At 39.8% G+C, this 22,665-nt stretch overlaps 1 protein-coding gene across 5 annotated transcripts; it reads right to left on the reverse strand.

The window, feature by feature from the left end:
- Window positions 1–731: 731 nt before the first annotated feature.
- On the reverse strand, window positions 732–21,302 carry smarcd3a (SWI/SNF related, matrix associated, actin dependent regulator of chromatin, subfamily d, member 3a). Of its 5 annotated transcripts, none has more exons than XM_062992991.1 (13): window positions 21,209–21,302; window positions 11,399–11,586; window positions 9,276–9,318; window positions 8,449–8,571; window positions 7,754–7,879; window positions 6,815–6,910; window positions 4,271–4,372; window positions 3,136–3,297; window positions 2,616–2,713; window positions 2,370–2,508; window positions 2,063–2,185; window positions 1,402–1,503; window positions 732–904 (listed from the first exon to the last, which is right to left on the reverse strand). In XM_062992991.1, the coding sequence occupies exons 1-13, from the start codon at window positions 21,218–21,220 to the stop codon at window positions 851–853; spliced, it is 1,368 nt and encodes a 455-aa protein (XP_062849061.1). In that variant the 5' UTR covers window positions 21,221–21,302; the 3' UTR covers window positions 732–850. The 5 variants fall into 5 exon arrangements, with proteins under 5 accessions (XP_062849061.1, XP_062849060.1, XP_062849059.1 ...); XM_062992990.1 differs by lacking the exon at window positions 21,209–21,302 and adding an exon at window positions 16,914–16,996 and having other exon boundaries at window positions 2,370–2,505; window positions 7,754–7,876; XM_062992989.1 differs by lacking the exon at window positions 21,209–21,302 and adding an exon at window positions 16,914–16,996 and having other exon boundaries at window positions 7,754–7,876.
- Window positions 21,303–22,665: the final 1,363 nt, after the last annotated feature.

Below are 22,665 nucleotides of genomic sequence, written 5' to 3' on the forward strand. Positions count from 1 at the left end.
GCCCTGTGGTCTGACGAGACCAAGATAAACTTGTTTGGCTCAGATGGTGTCCAGCATGTGTGGCGGCGCCCTGGTGAGAAGTACCAAGACAACTGTATCTTGCCTACAGTCAAGCATGGTGGTGGTAGCATCATGGTCTTGGGCTGCATGAGTGTTGCTGGCACTGGGGAGCTGCAGTTCATTGAGGGAAACATGAATTCCAACATGTACTGTGACATTCTGAAACAGAGCATGATCCCCTCCCTTCGAAAACTGGAAGCTGAAGGTAAAGGTGATGGACTAAACCCAATTGAGCACCTGTGGCGCATCCTCAAGTGGAAGGTGGAGGAGTTCAAGGTGTCTAACATCCACCAGCTCCGTGATGTCATCATGGAGGAGTGGAAGAGGATTCCAGTAGCAACCTGTGCAGCTCTGGTGAATTCCATGCCCAGGAGGGTTAAGGCAGTGCTGGATAATCATGGTGGTCACACAAAATATTGACACTTTGGGCACAATTTGGACATGTTCACTGTGGGGTGTACTCACTTATGTTGCAGCTATTTAGACATTAATGGCTGTGTGTTGAGTTATTTTCAGAAGACAGTAAATCTACACTGCTATACAAGTTGTACACTGACTACTCTAACTTATATCCAAGTTTTATATCTATAGTGTTGTCCCATGAAAAGATATAATAAAATATTTGCAGAAATGTGAGGGGTGTACTCACTTTTGTGATACACTGTACATATACAAACTGTCCTTTAAATAACACACAATCACCCTGCTGGATGTTCATTGCAAAATTAAAACTCCCCAGAGTAACTGGCAACTAAAAAGCTGGTAACTTCTGCTCCAAAGTGAAATGAGTTCAAGTGGTGCGCATGGCCAAGGCCTGTTCAAGTTCTTGTCTCCGTTGCTGGATCTGTATTAGGAATCAAACAGCAGAAGTTTATCATCTTTAACACCCAATAGCTGCCCTCAGAACAGTGTTTTTCACATTGAAGAACACATATTGTTAATTATTTAACATCATAATTAAAAAAAAAAAAAAAAAGCCTGCACTGTGATGCAGGTGGTTATCATTGTTATCAATGTAGTCTCATAAATTAAAAAGACCTTGATTAATCAGTAACAGACACAGTAATGTACATTTTCTGATCTACTATGGCTTTTCTATACTTACAAAAACAAGCAGTAATGTTCTGCACATTTATGATAATTATAAACAACCCTAAATGACAGGAAGAAACTTGTGATGACACAGGACACATGAACATGACAAATCTTTCACAGACAGTGGCCCTCGGTCTTTAGGACTCTGGAGCAGAACTGTTCCAGCCAGCTTTATCAAGCAAAGTAAACACCAACCACTTTATGACTATATTATAGTTTTTCCTATTTTTTTCAATGTTGACTGACCTTGCAGTAGAAGTATCGACTGACAGCTTCCTGAGACCAGGGTTGATTATAAAACTCTGCTCTTCTTTCCTCTTCTGGGTTTCCCACCACATCTGTCATAACCTGTATAAATGACCAGAACATAGTCACAACCAGCTTTATCAGACAAATATTTATTCATGAAGGTAAGAACACACACACATACACACAAAATATGGGATACTGTTTTTTTTAAACAGATGTATTTGTTTATTCTGCCTCAAGTTGTGTAAAACCTAAAGTAATGAATAAGTAAAAGCGTCATGCTTGGTTTGTATGTATGTTTATAATAGACATGCAGTTCCACGCTCGACCAGCAGATGTCACCAGACCAAGTGAATATAATGAATGACATCTGCTGGTAAAGCTATGAAATTGCTCGTTATATCTGGCAACAGGATTATTTCATTAATTGTCTAAACACCGCTTTATACTGGTCACGGTCGCGGTGGGTTTAATTCATTGGGCAAGGAAACACCCTGGACATGTTGCCAGCCCAACACAGGACAGACACACACACACACTTCTAACTTTCAAGCAATTTTAAACTTGCCATTATTTAAATGTAATTTCTATCATGCACTATGGAACCAAATTGGAATAAGCTTTGCTTGTTTTTTAGCATTCTTGTTTTTTAGCACACCTTAAGGTCTCTGTTTTGTGAACATATCCAGTCCCGAATGTAGCCCCTGGGATCCTTGGAGAAACTTAGCATGAAATCTCTCTGGATCTTCAGCTGGTTGATGGACTCGATGGTCTCATGTATCTAATAAACACCAAACATGTACAATAAAATGCAGCATAAATCAAGAGAACCAGAGAAACGTCGGTATAAACTGTGTATGACAGCAATACATCTTACAGTAAATCATTTAGAGAGTTGATTTGACATAGATCAAAGTTATTAATATTCAATACAAATAAATAAATGCAACTTTGTAAAGGTCAACCTTGTTGTCTAGTGACGCTATCTCTTGCTGATTGGCTGTCGAGAGCAGGAAGCCGTTCATTTGGGTCTTTAGAGGATCGTCCATCTCGACGTCTATGTCATAACAGGCCGTCTTTTTGTGATCGCTGGGGTCCACACTGCTAAACAAAGACAGGGTGTGAATTTAATGCAAATAACAAATCTAAAGTTCGCGAACAGAAGACAAGACAGGTTCCCATCCAAAGCAGTTTACTGACACAGATTTTACCTGATGATATGATTTATTACAATCGGGTCGGGTGGTAGAAGCAGGTTGGTGAGCCGCTGAGGAATCTCGCTGAACTTCAGACGTGGGCAGTCGAAGATCTGAGTACAGTAAAACCACATCAGCTAAGAGACACATGTGGTAATACAGTAATACACAGAGATTTAATATAATACCAAAAACCTGTTCTGTGTAAATTGTGTTTAACTGATTCCATCACCTGTTTTTTTTTCCAGTTCCAAGTCCCTACAGGCCCAGTCCTAGAATGTGTTGCCGACATTAATTTGACATACAGTCAAAAAATATGTATTAATTAGTATCTTCTACCAGCACCGTGGTAAAGTATGCTAGCCCACTACAGTTGAGATCTAGGAATCCAGGGTTAGGATCTCAGCTGTGCTTTCACCCCATGAGGTGTCTGCATGGACATCATTAGCCATTGGGGGGATGAAAAAGTCTACGACCCTTAAAACAGTGATATTTTTATGTGATGGTACAGAGTGTACTTTATAAAGGCCAATACCTGCTGGAAATACTTGTCACAATTGATGTATTCCTTTTCGTGTGAGTCTTGCAGCTTATTAGTCTTGACATACTGCCACAGGGCCTGAATGATGCAGGAGCGTGTCTGTGTGTGGATACCTAGCAGCCGGGCAAGCCGAGGATCCAGCTTAAACTGGGGAGGCTGTAGACGAGAAATAAAATAGACACATAAGACACTACCTAGAAGATCTGTGTATTACTGTAGCACCTGTGTATAATTCATATCAAAGTATTTTACTTTTAGTCACTGCATGCAAAATGAACCACAATGAAAACAGCTGCATTAGAACAAAGCTTGTAGGGTGACAATGACCGTCTATTTAGCATTAACAGTCGGGACATTTAAGTTAACGGCTCGACCATCGTTCCTGCAAAGATGGGATCACAATGTGCCAAAATAAATTAGCATAGAAACGGTTACAACAGATTTTAAAATAGGCCATTAGGAGTACCATTAAACAATTTTACTTACAACCATAACTTCTTTTATACCTACATTTACAAGTCATATAAGATCTGTTAATGTGTGCACCTAAAGTACTACTAGACGGACATACTAATGATTTTTATATAATAATGGGCTGCAAGTAATATTTCAAATATTACAAACATTTAACACTTTATTAATAGGTGGAAAAATGGTAAACAATTTAAATAATAGAATATTTTTGCTTGCTTTGGGTAAATTTTACTATTTTTATTTTCTAAAGGTTCTGCAGGAACACTGCTGTATACTGACATGCCAATAAAATAAAAAGGATAATCTAAAGCAGATGGAATGCCTTTAGAAGCTGGGGTCAGAGTGCAGGGTCAGCCACTGTATGGCGCCGAGAGGGTTGAGGGCCTTGCTCAAGGGTCCAACAGTGGCGGCATGGTAGAGCTGGGATTCAAACCCACAACCTTCCAGTTGGTAACCAACAGCTCTACCCACTAGATTACCATTGTCCCTATACAAAATCTACCCAACCTAAACAACCACACAGGTCTAGACCTTTTATTAAAATACTTGTTGACATTTAGTAACCTTTATTTTAAAAACATGAAAACAGCCGGACTCACCGTAACCCCAACTAGAATAGTGCGACGTTAAAACTAGATCAGAAATAAGCCTGTACCTGATAATCCAGCATGAGGAGCAAAGTGCACCGCACATTCACATCACCAGGTCTCTTAACCTGAAAGCCGTCTGTCTCTTGGGTCGTTCCAGTGCGATGCCACTGTATATACAAAATAAAAAGGTAAAGTACAGATGAAGAGTACAGATAAGAACTGATAAAACAATGAGCTAAATGGTACACTCTGTGTTATTAGGAGCTGTGGTACTGGTACTTTTCCAGCATCTAATGCAGAAAAGCCAACTGAATGCTGAGACCCTGCAGAACATTTTTACTGCCAACTGTGACTTAATGCAACCCTTAATGCAAGGCCCCCTATCAATACACTATATGGCCAAAAGTATGTATGTACTGTATATCTAACCCAACTAAACATCCCATTCCAAAACCATGAGTATTATATGAAGTTGTGCCCTTTTTGAAAGGCTACATTATATTGGAGTGTGTCTGTAGGAATCTGTGACCATTTAATCACAAGGTAATTTGTAAGGTTAATAAATGAGGTTGGATTAGATGCCTGCAATCAACAATTTATTCAATTAATGTGATAATTGAGGTTGAGGGTCAGAGTTCACAATTATGCTGGAAGTTGGCAACATATTATTTCTTTTATTTGATTGATTTTACATACCTGTGAGCAAAGCTCATTAATTAGGAATGTCCACATAATTTTGGCCATATGGTATATTATAATAATGGGAGAGTTGCTTTATGGTTTGGATTTACTTGTCCTTTAAGAGAAAATGGTCACTGTAAACCAATACAGTTATTCTGACATACTGTATCACCTAATACCCTCCAGACAGCACTGCTGAGATTTCAACCAGGATTCCAACCTGGACATGATCGTGTCTGCATGGACATGATTGGCTAATGTCCTGCTCTTAATGCCAGTCCCAAATCTGGATAAAAATAGAAGGGCTGCGTCAGGAAGGGCATCCAAAGTAAAAACTGCTCCAGGTCTGGTATGTGGACCAGATCTACTCTGACGACCCCTATATACGGATATACAGGAGCAGCCAAAAGGAAAAAAAGCTGTAATTAAAAAATCACTGGTCTTTCATTAAAATGCATAAGTGATGCTGCGTGTGTGGCTGAATTTAAACTCTGTTACTAAGGACCTTTATCTGCACTTGATATTCTAAAACACTGGCACATTGGTCAGTGGATTTCTGTCATTTCCTAGGAACGTCATGGTAATGACTCACTCCGTGTCCTGGATACTGGATGGGCTATCAAGGCCTCTCTAAACTGGTAAATCACTGTTTTATTGCACACCTCAGTCTGGAATGTGGTTTGTATAAAAACCTGCAGGCATCAAGGACAATTTGAAGTGCTTTGAATAAACGCACATTAAACCTCCAATGTGTGGTGCTGCCAGAGAGAAACGAGAAGACAAAAATTTGCCTTTAAAGGACAATGGTAGGAGAAGAGGTGAAGACTGTGTCAATCTGACTCATTTTTTAAGAATGCAAGGCTGCCAACGATTTGTCTCTTAACAATAAACTCTTGTGTAACTATTTAAACCTCGTTTTGTAAGGCAGTGGTAACCTAGTGATCACACAATACTTAAATTGTATACTGTCACAATTGTAAGACACTTTGATTAAAGGGTTTGCTAAATAATGTAAATGTAAAGTAAGTAAGTCCACTATATGGATACGTGTTTAGCTCATTTAGTCTCAATCATGCATTTTAAGATGTTTTTGCTTCAAGGAAGACAAGCAATAAGGCTCTTCTCTGTACTTGCACCCAAGTGGTGGAACGAGCTTCCCTTGTCTGTTTGAACATCTGAGTCTCTCGCTGTCTTCAAAACACGATTAAAAACCTTCATCACCTCTTTACTAACATGTACTTACTAATGCTCTTATTCATTTGTTGCATTTAAAAAAAACTATGGAAGCACTTTTGTAGGTCACTCTGGATAAGAGTGTCTGCTAAATGCCGAACATGTAAATGTAAATGTAAGGTGTTATATGGTATAGCAGGGTTTTTTAAACCCTGAATCAAGACCCTTAGGTGAGTCGAGAGCCAAAAAATTATAATAATAATAATTAAATAAATTATTAAATAAAATGAATTGAAAAATATTAAATTATAATAATAATAAATGCCCCCTTGTGGAGGCTTTATGTTACATCTTGTTTAACACAGTGGGACCAGATTGCACGCAAAAAGAGAGAGAGAGAGAGAGAGAGAGAGAGTAAGATGCATTGCTTGTGTTACCTGGGTCACGTAAAAAATCATGGAAAAAATGTGGGTTGCTTGAAAGACAAACCCTGCGCTGTAGTATATGTAAGATATTGCTATGGGAACCAGAATTGCTATGAATTTTGCATCACTGAGACAGTTTGCTCAACTTTTCATGCTTGTGCATTGATTTTTTATATTGGTGAGTTATTTCACCAATAATTTAGATGGTACAGGTGAAAAATGTAAATACAATAAAGTTATTTTAAAACAACATTAATTCTTGAATCTTTCACTATTTGCAAAAATGCAGACATGAGTGTTATAATGTTTAAAGTCTGGATGCATGCTTACCTCCACTAAGTGGTTATCAGGGCCATACAGGTCCTTATCCAGCTCAATAACCAAACTTTTAAAGAATGAAGAGAACTTCCTCTTTTGCTTTCCAGCCTTGAAAACAAAGAGATATCAAAAGTCAAATCCTTGTTCATACTAACAAACGTTACAATCAATTTCTTTTCCATGTTGTGAAGCACAGCATTAGTATTCTTAGCACATGTGGCCAAATCTGTTTTACAGATTTGTTTTACAAAACCACAGCAAGACTAAGCTGATAAATATTTTTGGAGAAAAGTCCTTAGGTCAAGAACTCGCCCTGGAGAACTCTCCAGTTGCACCACTAGATAAATCAAGAAACCCTAACAGTACTGCTGGATAACAGGATGTTGTTGATGGCTCATGCTACACACCTCAACCAGGTGAACCAGGCCCATCCTGCAAACCTAAACCAGGTGAACCAGGCCCATCCTGCAAACCTGAACCTTTCCATTACAAAAATCTGTCCATTTCTTATCACAGAAACTACTCACTCATTCTTTAACCCTTTAATGGCCTGCTTAACCATTTGTTTCAGCTTACTTTAAGTCTAAATACTTAAAACAAGCAGTATTGAAATAATGTTGTTTGGGCCATATCTACTTCTTGGTTGACATGTTAAATTTAAAAATATTGGTGGATGGTTTAATGAAAACAGCCTTTCTATCCTTTATGTCAACTTGAAGCTAGAAGCTGAAAAATCATCCATGAAAAATTGCATAACTGTTTGGTAGAGGCTCATTTAAAATACTGTGTGCACTAGTAAAAAAAAATTGTTTGTTTTTGGTTTGTCCCAAGAAACTAAGAAATGCAAAGAAATTCATTTTTAAACATTATTTTCTTGGTGAGACCATTAAAGGGTTAACAATATGTCATCTTAACTCTTAAGATTTTTGGAAAGGTCCTGGGATTACTTACATCTTCCAGCAGTTTGCCTTCTACTCGTAGCTCCCAGGATGCAATGCTGCCCTCAGAGTCCTCTGAATCAGGCTTAGCGGGGTTGAATGTGTTGGAGATGTACAAACGCAGCTTCCGCTTTTGCTGCTTATACAGATAAAAACATAGTCTGATATTTAATAGTGATATTTCTTTATATCTGTTTCTTTGAGCATATAACACTGTGTAGCTACAGAATATAAAGAGGAACATCAATTAATCAAGTTATACTGCTCCCATACTGGATGGCACAGCTGTTAAAATGGGTGTCACATGAACATGGGTCTTGGGGACTTGGTTTAGATCCTAGGGTTCCCTCAGTATTTCGGTTGTCTCTTACCTCCCAAAAACATGTAAACATGTAGCTGACTGGCTACTCTAATTTGTGTGTGTGTATCTGCCCTGTTATGGACTGGCAACCTGTCCGGGGTGTGACGCCAAATGTGATTCATGTTTTTCAATACGATGGCACTGCAATGCTGGGGAACACCAAGACGTATTCTAAATACATTCATATTTTATGCATTTTAAGAAACATTACCAAAAATGTTTATAATGGAGTATTTGTATTAATGACTGCTACGATTTCTGTACTCAAAATAAATACATTGAAGTGGGCTTAAACATCTCTGACACACTTCTTCCACCCTAATCAGTAAAATCGGTGGTTAAAATACCTTCATAGGTCTTTTAAGGACCTCTTGAATATCCACCCTCTTCCTCATAATGGTTTGGTCCAGTTTGCGCTCAAAAGCCAGTAGGTCCATGTACGCCTGCGACTCGGGCACCAGCTCCCGGATCTGATGACACAAGGTTACGCATGATTAAAGGGGTGTAGACAGCGTTTATTAATACCTCATCATGGGAAAAAAAAATCAATTTAACATTCAATATGACGTTCTTTGAAAATGGCACTTCCTTAATAATCTGCTATTAATTACCAATTTAACACTGATTACCAACTTCTTCACCTGCTGTTAGCTGAACCTAGAAGATACCGCCCTATCCTAACCAAGTTTATTTTTTGCAGAACAGAAAAATGTCCTTGTCTAGAACGCAGAAATAATAAGCCTTGTTATTCGACACAGTTCAGGTTTTTCATTGCATTGCATCATGCAGCATCACAAATAACCCAGAGACAGTAAAGCGTGACGCTGCTCCCAGGATACAAAACATACCTTCTAAATAAGAGCGGGACAGGAACTGTCTTTCTTCTAACAAATGTTAAAGATGTCTGTGTCTTACAGCTCGTCCTGTGCCCCAACTCTTAGAACAGTTACCACAATAAGAAATAAACTCTCGTACCACAGACACTTGGCACTACAGACACTAAGAAGTCTGCCCATGTTACTGAGCACATTCCTGCATTTGTCCCCACATTCCCTCCCTTAACCTGTCAGTACCCCTCTGAAAATAGGATCCAACAGATTTACCTTACAGAAAAAAACAACAACAAAAACACAGACGAACAGAAAGCAAGAAAAGCCACTGCGATGCACCTCACCCTCTGAGGGAGAATCTTGTCTGCCATTTTCCGTCTCTTGGCACTACGGAGGGGAGAAAGGGGACAGAAAGAAATAGGGAGAGAGGAGAGAGAGAAAATGCATGTTACTATGGTGACTGATAAAGAGTCCACAGGCCATCTGCTGAATTGCCGGGACCCATCCAGGCGTTGTTCCAGCTGTGAATGAGTGTGAGTGTGCGAGAATGAAATAACCAGACAGAGTTAGATGGACAGAGACACTTCGAGACCTTGGAGACAGATTGGAGAAGATGTTCGATCAAAAAGTACTATTTGGACATAAAAGGCATTCTGGGTGTTTGTCTCTTACCTAATATTAAGTCAGACTTATAAGGATGATTAAAACATGGGCTAGGACACTAGAGACACTAGCTAGCCAAGCAGTCTTAGTGACTAAAGCTTCGCTATTTTTCCCTCAAACCCCCCCTGCTGCAGACCTCCACTCCTGACCAAGGACTTACACATGGTTCTTTGACACGTGCAGTAGCTGACTGCTTTCTCTTCATTTGCACAAGGCGAGTTAATATGGAGATCCGAATCACGCACTGAGAGTCACGTAACAATCTCCAATATCCCTCATTTTTGTTTATTCATCAATCAGCCAGCAGAGGTCGTACTGGAAGCAGTTATAAAGAATTCCCTCCAGCATTCCCACCCTCCGACGAGCCAGTATAGACGCCCGGCCTGCCGGTAGCAGAGCTGAGATTTGAACTCGTGAACTCGAACTTTAAACCCACTGCATGTAAGAATGTAAATTTCTAAAGTGTATCATGCAGCGCACAGTTTTTAAGCACCATCAGCTGTATCTGCATCTGTACATTTAACACTTTCTGTACGCAGTGTGCAGGATGAATTCCAACTAAACAGGGCATGTTAGCACCTACATATCTGATAAAACCATTGCAGACAATTACTGAGAAAAACTTAAACAAAGTTTAACAATTATTTTAGCCTTCACACTGGTGATTCTAAAGAAGAAGTGCTGTTCTTTTTATGGATTACTCAGCTTTGCCCAAGTACACTAAACACTAAAGATAGAAGAAGATTTTGTACTTTTACATAAGTAAAAGAACATAACCAGCAGTACTGTCTTTGCAGAGCTGGACTGGATGTACTTTTTGCTAATGAAGCTTAGGTGTAATAATAGATCTACTAAAAGACAAAATGCCAAAGGTAATGTAGAGCGGTGAAAAAAGCTGATGAATTATTTTTAATATCCTTTAATATCCTTTCTTTCATTTCTTTAAGATCTGAGGGGTCATCAATCCACAACAGGGCTTGAATTATGTTGTTATATGTACATGCACACTCACACTCATTAAGAAGAATTCCAAGTTCTACTTTGATGGCAGCATGTACTAATTCTCATCGGCTGTATGATGAACTGTATAACTGACTGCATTAAACAGATTTTAAATTTAAAATCTAAGTCTTGGCCAAAATATTAGGATATAAGCATTTCCCCAGCATTTTGTTTGCAAGTACAAATGCAAGACAATGCTAGACAATTAAATAAAGACATTAAACAAAGGTTTAATTGTAAATAAAATATAGTTAATTTGTAGTTGTTTTTCCCTGGACCACATCTGTACTAAAGGCTGCAATTATACTGTAGTGCAGTTATACATATTTAATATACTGATATTGAAACTAATAATGCTTTCACATTTAAACCAGTGACGAACATCAGAGAATAATTGCAAATCATGATACAGCATGTGATACTTTATACTGTAAATTCTAACTAAGATTCTACAGATTGAAGCAATGCACAGATAATAAAGTAGCTAAATGTTTCAATTATGTGTTCTGTGTATCCTGTGTTTTATGTGTATTATGTTAAACTATGAAATATGTGAGTAAAATACAGTAAAGTGCTGTAACCATCAAAGCATCAGTGCTGGTTTTGGTCACTAGATGGTGCAGCAGCAGTAGTGGACACATAACAATAAAAAGTGTGGCATCGTAATCAAACTGAGACCTAACATATCATGACCTATCATACAGCTGAAAAGTTGTCAGTATTATTCAAAAATAAAATAGACCACTTGAGAATGAACTGCTGTATATGACATGCCAAAATTCAGATAGCAGATCTTACTCACCTTCTTGACCGGTTCTGGACTGCAGAGGCTTGCACAGGTGGAGTGGTATTTGGACGTTTGCGGTTTGGGTCCAGAGAGGGGTTAGGTATTCCTGCCCGAATTGCGGGTGTTCCTCCATATGGGGGTCCAGGGGGGCCCATAGGGGCACCTTGATGGGGCATTCGGGCACCTGAAGTCATGCCTGGACGCTGCAGAGACAAAAAGAAAAAATGAAAGAGGACAACTTATTTCAAAATGACATCCCTCACCTAGTAAAGCAGTCCACAAACAAAAGCAAAGCCGTTTTACCATAATGACTGATGGGTAGTCTAACAACTTGGTAGTACAGAGTGAAATACAGTATGTACTACACTATTCATTCATTCAGTCACTGTCTGTTTTACCACTGGTTTATCCTGGTCAGGTCGCAGTGGGTCTGATTTATTGGGCGAAAGGCAGGAAACACCCCACACAGTTGTATTTGTTTTAGTAAGGAAGTAAGTAAGTATCTTAATAAGCATACACAATTCTAGTTTTACAATAATAAGAAGAAATATTAAAACATTACAAATGATTAACGTAAGTACTTGGTTGCCAAGCAGTTTCTGGTAATTATAGGGGGATTATTATAGGGATTATTTAAAGTTTTTCTGTATGAATTACAAAGTAAATTGTTCTAAACAGGATGTTTTAGGCTATAGTTCCATTTATAGTCCTGGTGTGCACTAAAAAATGCATCAATGTCCAATAATTTTTTCAATATACAAAAGTATATTAAATAACAAAAAAGACAGAGTACTTGCTTTACCCTGCTATATCATTAATATATACATTCTAAACCATTATAAACATATTGTAGCGTCGCTCTAGGGGCCCGGCACAGGCTTTACCCAGAAAGCCTTGCGGCAGTGGTGTCTAAGCTCACCGTAGCCGTGTATCCCGTTGTTGGGAGTGGGGTGGCTGCGGTGAGGGTTGGGTAAGTAGCCTTTATGTTTGTCTGTTGTATGAATGTCTGTGTGTATGAATGAGTGTCTGTCCTAATCCACTGAGTGAACTGCCAAGGGCAGCTCACTCGCAGCCCCGACGCTCGCCTTCCTACTCGCCGGCGCCACAATATTAAGTCATTATAGACATGTCATCATTAAATCATTATGACAGTATTTAAATAATACAGGCCATTTAAAAAAGATAAAGTCATAATACAAAATACAGACACAAGTGCAGATGTAGATCCACACACATCACACATTTTCAAACTGTGCAGTTCTTCAGTTTCTAAGAACTTGAGCCTTCCAATAGGGAGCATTAATCTGGGCCTGGGCCTCGTTCACCTGTGCCTGTCATTTCTGAGGAGACAGCTGAAACAGGACTACAGCGGGATCAGACTACAGCTTTAGAAAAGTAAGAGAGTGGTTTACTACTAACGCTAGCAAACCACTGTTTTATTGTCTGAATTCAGTGGAATCTTTAATAAATAAACAAACTAATAAACAGACAAAACTAATAAACTAATTAAAATGATTTTTGTCTTATTTTAAAATTTTTTAAATAAATATAAAAGTGTATTCTTTTTTATTTTTATTTTAGGGTGAACTAGAACGGAGGATGTGAGCCAGGCCCTATCGTCCAACATCACTGTCTGACCTCACATACGTTCTGCTAGACGAATGAGCAGAAATTCCCCCAGACACTGCACACTGGTTCTGACTCAACCGTGAGGATGTTAAAAGAATTGTGAACTCTTCTGAAACTGGTGCCAAAGCTAACAGTGCACTCTGCAGCTTCACACTCTGAGGTGACCTTCCCGACCCATTCGACCCTTCCCAAAGTGGGCCGAGCCCCAGAGTATCCTGGACCAGTTCAATCCCCCTCTGTGGGAGTAGAGGATGCTGGGATGTGAACATGTGGACACAGTAGGGCTTAGAACGTGTCAGTGTCTCTCAAGGTCGAAGCAAAGGTTTGAGGCACACAGGAAGGTTGGAATGGGCATCAGCACTGGCATCAGACACCAAAGTACTGCTGGGCAAACGGCCGTAATGAAGCAAAACTTCATGGAGCCAACACATTTTTATTTTATTTGTGTTTAATGTAAAGAGGTTCAGGGAAAAACTGTTAGAATTTGCAGTCACAAGAAAATAAAAGGGGCGCTCAGGTGTTGCAACGGCCTAATATGCTAGCCCATCGCTGCAGGGTTCAAATCTCAGCGGTGCTATCGGCCAGCCGGGCGTCTACTGCACCTCCTTAAACTAGGTTATTATATTATTATACATAGTGGGCACAATGTTAATCTGATAATATTACAGTTCGGAGAATGTGGTGGGTAATTTTGTTTTGAAGGTGACTCATTAGGAAGAGAAGAATTATATTGGTCAACTTATGCTTCCTGGAGGCAGAGCTCAAAGCTTTTAGCACCAGTTGAAGCTATCTGTACCTAAACATAAGTATTTTAACATAAATGGATGGATAGATGGATAGAAATACTGTATAGAAATACTATACTAATAATAAACGTTTACATATTTTACTACTGATTATCTGATCAGGGTAGCAATGCAGTAACACACCCTGGACAGGAGGCCAATCCCCCTCAGACACAGCCAAACATGCCTCTATGTAGATGCCCAACTGGTCAATAGCACCTCATGGGATTCAAACCATAAATCCCAGTGATGGTGGACTAGCGTGATGTACTGCTGTGCCGAGAGCCTTACAAAGAAATATGAAAATACAGTAAAATAAACATAAATAAATAAAAATTTAATAAAATAAATTGGATTAGGAGGGTCTCTGTCTATTAAAATCCCATCTCCAGTGATTGGTTGGCTAAAAAATAAAACTAAACTGTAAATGTAGCAAAAAATGAAAACACTGGTGCCCAGGTGGCACAGCGGGATATTCCGTTTGCACACCAGCAGAGTTTCTGAACGATTCGAAACTCGGTGTTGCCACCGGTCGGTTGGGTGCCATCTAGCGGGCATAATTGGCAGTGCCTGCAGCAGATACTAATTGGCCACCATATCTGCAGGGTGAGGGCCGGACTATGTGTGGGTGGGTGGGTCTTCATACGCTGTGTAAGGACCCTGATTGGCAGAAGAGACGCCCATGCAGAATGCATGGGCAAGAAGAGGAGGGCTGTGCACGCGTCGAAAGAGACGTGTACAGCGACGTGCTCTCCTCGGATGCAATCTGGCATCTATCAGCAGCAGAAGACAAAAAAAAAATTGAGTGTGCTAAATCGGGAGGAAAATGGGGAGAAAATGCAAAGAAAAAAAAAATTAAAACACCCTTTTACTTTCTATTTAATATCTGGTAGCCATTCTGTTATTGTACACAAAATGCAAATGCACATTTACATTATCCAATAGAATTCAATTATGTTTCAATGACACCTGGTGAATCGCAACTGGAAACACATTGCATTAATTAAATTAACGTAATCTAATTAAGATTTGAGTCTAATAAGTCTGCGTTTTGCTGCCATATGAGTGTAAAACTGCAAAAAAAGATCCATTCAGTGTTGGCACAGGCAGACTGACCAAAATCTGCGAGTCTCAGTCTCAGTGGAAAAGTTTGTGCCTGAAGCAGACTAAACAGAGGAGGAGCGTCTGCTGTGCGAAACCAGAAACCTCTATGTGAAGCTCATTCCTTAGCCTTGGCTGAACTTTCACATGCAGTGATTGGCTTTTCTGATCCAGTGATATCTCTGATGACTGCTGTGAGAAAAGTGGAAAATGCCTGAAGTGATCATTTTACTTGGGTGCTTCTCAGCCAGAAGCAGACCTTCAATAGGAACAACCCAAAAATAGATGAAAATTGCATAATGTTATCTGAACTTGTCTACTCCTTTACAGCACAACACTAAACGGCAAGTCAATAAATGTAGTTTTTTATGTACAGATGAACATTAGCTTTATATATGCAGATGCATTGGTAACAATCGAGTTGGTCCTTTCCTTCTTTGGCCTGGAGAACAAGATGTCCATTATTTCCATCTTATAAGGTGGACTCATCAGACCACATGTTTCCACTTAGCCTTAGTCCATCTCAGCTGAGCTTAAGCCCCCCAAAAAAGGTGAATTTAAGGGGCACTTTTGGATGTTGTTGATGTATGGCTTCCACTATACACTGATCAGGCATAACATTATGACCACCTTTCTAATATTGTGTTGCCCTCCCTTTGCTGCCAAATCAGCCCTACAACTGCAATGCACTGTGTATTCTGACACCTTTCTATCAGAACCAGCATTAACTTTTTCAGCAGTCAAAGCAACAGAAGCTCGTCTGTTAGATCGGACCACACGGGCCAGCCTTCGCTCCGTACGTGCATCAATGAGCCTTGGCCACCCATGACCCTGTCGCCGGTTTACCACTGTTTCTTCCTTGGACCACTTTCGATAGATACTGACCACTGCAGACCGGGAACACCCCACAAGAGCTGCAGTTTTGGGATGCTCTGACCCAGTCGTCCAGCCATCACAATTTTTCCTGCTTCTAACATCAACGTTGAGGATAAAATGTTCACTTGCTGCCTAATATATCCCACCCACTAACAGGTGCCGTGATGAAGAGATAGTCAGCGTTATTCACGTCACCTGTCAGTGGTCATAATGTTATGCCTGTTCGGTGTATGTAAGCTTTTATTTGTAGATGTGGCAACTGTGTTCAGAGATGAGAGTTTTCAAAAGTATTCCTGAGCTAATGTGATTATGTTTATTACAGATAGATGTCGGTTTTGAAGCAATGCCACCTAAAACTGATGGGTCTACAGGCTCAGGCTATGCTCCACAAAGTGTTGAACCTCAACCCGTAGTTACTTAAGCAACTAGGACTTGATTGTTAATGCTCCTTTTATACCCAATAATGATATTGACACTTATTACCTGTTCACTTGTTTACCTGAACAAAATTCCAAAACAGGTATTTTTGATCATTCCACAAATGCCCCAGTGTTACGTTGGTCTTGTTCCAAATATTTTTGGAATGTGTTGCAGGCGTCAAGTTAAGAAGTGTGTATTGTACAAAAATCAATAAGGTTATTGAAGGTTAAAGGTAAAACCTTTTTGAACAGCTAATTAAATACCTGTAAAAGACACTTTACAAATCTGCTTTCATTTGCAGTGGTTTGTTTGATGAAGCATTGAAGTGATCTCCATCCATGGAGAGATGAGTATGGAGGAGATGTGTGTATTCCATCCCTCCAATACACTTCCAGAGACTTGTGGAACATACACAGTGTTCTCATGAGTTCTGATGACTCAATACCCTATTAAGCCACTTTATGTTGGTAAATACTTAATCAATGCAAATTAAACTGCAGTGAACAAACCAGTCAATTAGAACGAGCCCAAAAATTGGCATCATTAGGCGACAGTATTCTGTAATAGAGTCAGCGTGTATCTTTGCATACTTCTTTATAGCAAAATGCATATTTTACAAATATTAAATGACACAACAGGATGGCACATTTACATCCAGAAAGCATTTACGTGCTCATGCAGCATGCACACAGACACACAGGCTAGGCTTACTCACTCACCACTCCATGAACAAGAAACTCCAACAGTTTACTCTTGGTGGCTTTGCGAGCTCCGCCAGCCGAATCCTCTGTAGCCATTGTAAGCAGCCTCCTATTTTCTCCCCCCACCCCCATAAAATTTCTCTTTTGTTGTCTGTATTACTAGCTCCCTCTCCCTGTCCGCCCGCTTTCCCTCGTATTCCTTCCACATTACCTCTCCTCCAAAAGAGAGCGCACCCTCCCTTTCTCCGTCTTCCAAATGCACCCTCGCTCCCGTCTCTCTTTTCATAAAGCATTGCTAAAATGCAGCCTCCTGCTTCACTCTCTCTCTTTCCCTCCCTTCCTTTATCCCTTTTTTAATAAAGGTTCCTCTCTTACAGATTCAGGGTAGCATTAGACTGGGGGGTCTGACAAGGGGGCTTTTGCTGGCCAACTACTAAGTCTTATGCATATAGCTATAAAATTTCACTGATAAGTGAAGGTGTGAACTGCATACAAAAGCCTAAATCAATACGAGTCTATAGTCATAGCCTATAGTGACATCACAACCGTTCGACAAGATTGACTTTTGGCCAGTTCAGGCCAGTTGATAAAAAGGCCAAATACATATGACCTATAGTCTTCCATTAACCCTCTCCCTGTCCTTTACAGTCCTAATATTTATATTACTGACAACAAATCATGTAACAGCCTGTGAAATTCATACATTTTATGGCCTGGTACGGTTACATTAAGCTTTACATATGAACCATAACTCACAAAATTCAAAGCTCTAGCAAACTGCTAGACACCACAAATGTTTATGCACGCAGCAGAACAATCTAAGCTGACTGTGCAGAGTAAAACATGCACTCCAGAATTACAGAAAACATTAGCTAGTTTGTTCTGCAGATGATGAATATGCTGAAGAGTTGGAAGTCTGTACAATGACCAAGGCAGTGATGACTGTGGCTGATTCTTAAAAACTTGATTTATAAAAAAATATGAATAAAACCGGGCGATTGGATGGCACAGTGCTAACCCACCATTGCTAGGATTCAAGGAATTGAGTTTATCCACAACGTTGTGTAAAACATTACAGCATTCAGTATGTGGCAGTTCTGCGCATAGTCTGAGCTAGTTCCGAGCTAGCAAAAAGCTAAAATAATATCATTAACCATTCTATAAAACTGTAATTAACAGAAAAGCATCTTAGATCAGGAAACATGTTGACCCTTAAGGTGGATGTTTGTTTGTTTATTAGGATTCTAACGTCATGTTTTACACCCTGGTTACATTCATGACAGAACAGGTAGTTACTCATTACACGAGATTCATCAGTTCACAAGGTTAAATTGAACACAGTCTCAGACAATTCAGTATCTCCAATTCACCTCTTTGGACTGTGGGAGGAAACCGGAGCACCCGGAGTAAACCCACGCAGACACGGGGAGAACATGCAAACTCCACACAGAAAGGACCCGGACCGCCCAACCTGAGGATCAAACCCAGGACCCTGGACAGTTAAAGACTAGAATAAATGGATCGAATTGTATCTAATAAAAATCATTTGTATTTGTTTGCAAGTAGCCATAGTATTTATACTTATAGTTATACAGTAATTATACAGTTATAAAACACACACTGCTCCTTTAATGATTATTTTCCCATTTGCCCATTGACCCAGTTATGTTTCACAGCAAAACCAACATCGAATTTATAGAACCATGGGTCATACAGTTCTGGATCTAGTTTTTATAGCAGAAAATGGACACAATATTGTTGTATACTAGTAATAATGTTCTAAGGACGCCAATGTTATGACATCCTACACAGATTTTAAAACATGTTGGATTTTAAAGCTCTGCATTTAATGCAATGGCCACTGAGCACCAAAATGAACGTAATATAATGTCTTCTAGTAAAGTAAAGAAACCAACCAGAAAATCCCCCTTTATAGATCCCTCATAAAACCAACATTATAGATTAGCAATGTCCCATTAAATGATAGAGCAAAAGAAGTTGTGCTGAGGGAACCAATATATTACAAATACTTTTAAAGCTTTAGTGAAAAGCTCACTGAGAGCCATATGTTTTTATACATGTTTAACATATTAAAACCTTATATTGGTTATAAAATATACAGGTTGTATGCTAGCATACTGATAGCTAATTTAGTAACTATAAAAACACCTCAGACGTGACTGAATAAACACACTTGGCCACTCAAAATCAACAGCGCCACCATGTGGAGAAGCTTTACAAAAAAAAGACCATTTGTAGGACAAAGGGCCTTTTATTTGTCTAACATTTTTCTAAGATGTGCAGTTGTTTAGTAAGTTTCAGTCCTTAAAACTGAAGTTAAAACACCATTACAAAGACCCCAATTATACAGCGGAGCCAAAAGGCCTTTAAAAATTGGTAAATGGTACAGGTTAATGGGAATGATTCGAAATCAGGAATACAGCATGTTTGTAGCAGAACCCAACCTTGAAGCAGCACCCGTATTCAGATGTCTTGAAACCATACTGTATGTAGTGTTAGGTACAAAATACAAAATCAGTTACAAACTGAAACAAAATCATGTAGATTGTGTAGATTTGAAGTGAGTATTTTGTATTCAATCAAATCTTAGCACAACATTGCTAGACGAATCTTAAGTGATCTGTTTGCACAAGAGATTGAATTTGAGAGTCTACTGTGTACAAGATCTGCGATAGAAATGTGCAGTTCACTTATCTCAGCAGTGGTGGGCTAGCGTAATAGACTGCCGAGCCACCTGAGCGCCAGTTACGAGATGTATGGTCTACAAACCTACTGTATTGCCAAATGAATTATGTATTTACAATCGCTAATACAAATGTAGTTGACTTTGTTTGGTAAGAAGACAACAGTAGGTGTATTTTAACACACAGTGTAATCTTCTAAAATGTTTTTATTGATTTTGTCAATTTGTAGATTTTCGTAATATCTGTGAATCATTTATTAATTGTCACACCAGTTAGGGTTGTGATGACCCAGCACCACATGGAAACACATGGCGGCAATAAATTCTGGACAGGGTGCCAATACCTCTCACTCTCACCTATTTACCCACACTTAGCAATCCACCTACTGAATAACCAATCCACCTACTGTCAGATTTTAGAACTATTTGAGACACAAAAATAACATGTCAAATTTTTACTTGTAGATTATTAAACTAATCATAGCAATTTCACTGAACTGTTGAGCTATCATTTCCAATTACTGAAACGTTTACGCGACGTACAGTTAAGACAGAATACAATGCAACTGAGGGATAAGGGCCTTGCTCAAGGGTCCAACAGTGGTAACTGGCAGTGGCGGGGATTGATCCAGCAAGCTTTTGGTCACTAGCCCACTTTTTTACCACGATGGCCACTTGCTGTGTACAATATTTGTATGCAAGTTATATCTTAAATAATAAAAAAAAGTTTCTATGAATTTTTTTAATGCATTTTCTCCCCCTTTAGCGCGTCCAGTTGCCCTATTGCATCATGTTTCCTCTCTGCCTATGCCAATCCCTGCTCTGACCGAGGAGATCGAAGCTAACCCACGCCCCCTCCAACACGTGGGCAGAAAGCCGCATGCATCTTATCACCCACAGATTGACGAGTGTTGTGCCACCTAGCGTTGTGTACGGAGAGACACACCCTAAGAGCACTCCTTCCCCAGCACGCCAGCAGAGGTCGTAATTGCACCAGTCTGACAGAGAGAGAGAGACCCATATCCGGCTTAGTCCCGCCCACCTGAACAACCGGCCAATCGTTGTTCATGTGGCCGCCCAGCCGGCAAGGCAGAGCTGAAATTCGATAGGATGTATTCGAGATCCCAGTCTGGTTGCAGCGTGTGTTTTTAAAATTCTCTCACTCCAGGACAAATGCAAGGACTTTCAGAGTAAAAGTTCAAGACTTCTGTGTGTAAAACCATTGTACTACAGTACATGTAAACCCCCATTAGGACAATCACTGACTGTACCACTAAGTTTGCCACCCAAACTGGGTCAAAAAGTTTTGTGCCTTCTTGCTTTTCATAAATAAACAATGCCGATAGTTAAAGTGCGTCTATATAATTTCTTAATTGAAACACCAAAACTAAAATACAGATATTTATTATTTTACCAGGTGATGAGTGGGTTCTAAAATAGGAACATGAACTGTAGAAGCATCCTGACTGTGTTTAATATGATCCTGGGTTTAATAAACAGCAATACATAGGAACAGTAAGCGCGTCTGGCTGTTCAGCAGCAGCAGCTGGAGAGATAAAGGAAAAGAAACGCGTGTTGTAATGGATGCTGAGGATTTATCTGAACCTACCTTCCTCTCCATATCTGCAGGATAGTTGTGCACAGCACTTACAGACAAACTGTGGCTGCCTGCTCGCTTCTTCCTGCTGGATATAAAAGCAAGAACGGCGGGATGTCGGATGAATTGAGGCCCGCTGTAGATGGAGGAGAGCGCACACGGTGCGGCAGAACCTAATGATGTGTCGATACCGAACGAGTCGGTTCCCAACTGGCACTCACTAATGGAGTCGACTCAACCGAGTGCTCATTTGAAAGCGAGTCAAATCGACCAAACGTCTGTGCACCGAAAACAATATAGAGCATCAACCAATAAACTGTATTTTAATTGTGTTTAAGTCTAAACATGTTTAGTTTTCCCTCAAAGTAATTAAAATAGAAGCCTAAAATCTCTTATTTATTTATTATTCTGATTATTCATTAAGTGTGTAGACCCTCAATACTTTGTAGAAGCTACTTTGGTGACAGATACAGCTGTAACTCTTTTGGGATGTGTATCTCCAAGCTTTCAAGGATGTTCCTGTATTAGGACCATCCTGACAAGCACACCAACGTAATTTCTGGTTGCATCCCAAATTAGTTCGAATGTAATACATCTAGGGTTGCCAACTTTCAGAACTGGAAATAAGGAACACCCTGGGCTGGCGGGTTGACAGAAGGCATAGGGTGTGGGGTGGGATGGCGGTTAGGGTCGCACCTATAAAAAATATAACGGGTCCTACACGGTCATAGGAACATTATCAAAATGTTTTATTTAGGCTGTTTAACATTTATTATTTTCATTCTTTGTAATAATAAATCAGAACCATATTTTAGGCAAAACAACATGCATAAAGAACATCATGTAACGTTTTTTCTCAGTAGTGCAAACAACATTTTTACATAATCCATCTTCACACTGACATGTCCCGGTTCTGGACTGCGTTGCTTAGAAAAGGCAGTGAGAAAATCTGGGGGTGCAATGCCCACCCCAGCGCCACCATAGCGCCGGCCCTGCTTGTGTTACTTTAGTTTCGACCTAAGCCGGATTCGAACCTAGGGCGGAAAAATAAGCACGATGCTCTCTGCCCACTGAGCTACTCCAACAGCCGAGTAATGGTCAGGTTGTTATGCTGATATCCCTGCGCACACATGGCGTTACTATGACTAAAAGTGAATACTACTTAAAATAATAACCAAACGCTTTCCCACGATAGCAGTTTCCTTCTGTTGCATACATATCGGCCTGTCTCAGTCTAATCTGCAGCATTTCTCTCCCATTGATAAAAATACGGAACCTAGTTAATCCTCTAGTTAATTTCCCCAAGGGGATCATTAAAGTCTTATCCAAATTTTCTTTACTAGCATGTGGAGCGGCACGGTGGCTAAGTGGGTAGCACTGTCGCCTCACAGCAAGAAGGTCCTGGGTTCGATCCCCAGGTGGGGCGGTCCAGGTCCTTTCTGTGTGGAGTTTGCATGTTCTCCCCGTGT

This window comes from Trichomycterus rosablanca, chromosome 4 (assembly GCF_030014385.1).
Source record: "Trichomycterus rosablanca isolate fTriRos1 chromosome 4, fTriRos1.hap1, whole genome shotgun sequence".
Lineage (NCBI taxonomy): Eukaryota > Metazoa > Chordata > Actinopteri > Siluriformes > Trichomycteridae > Trichomycterus > Trichomycterus rosablanca.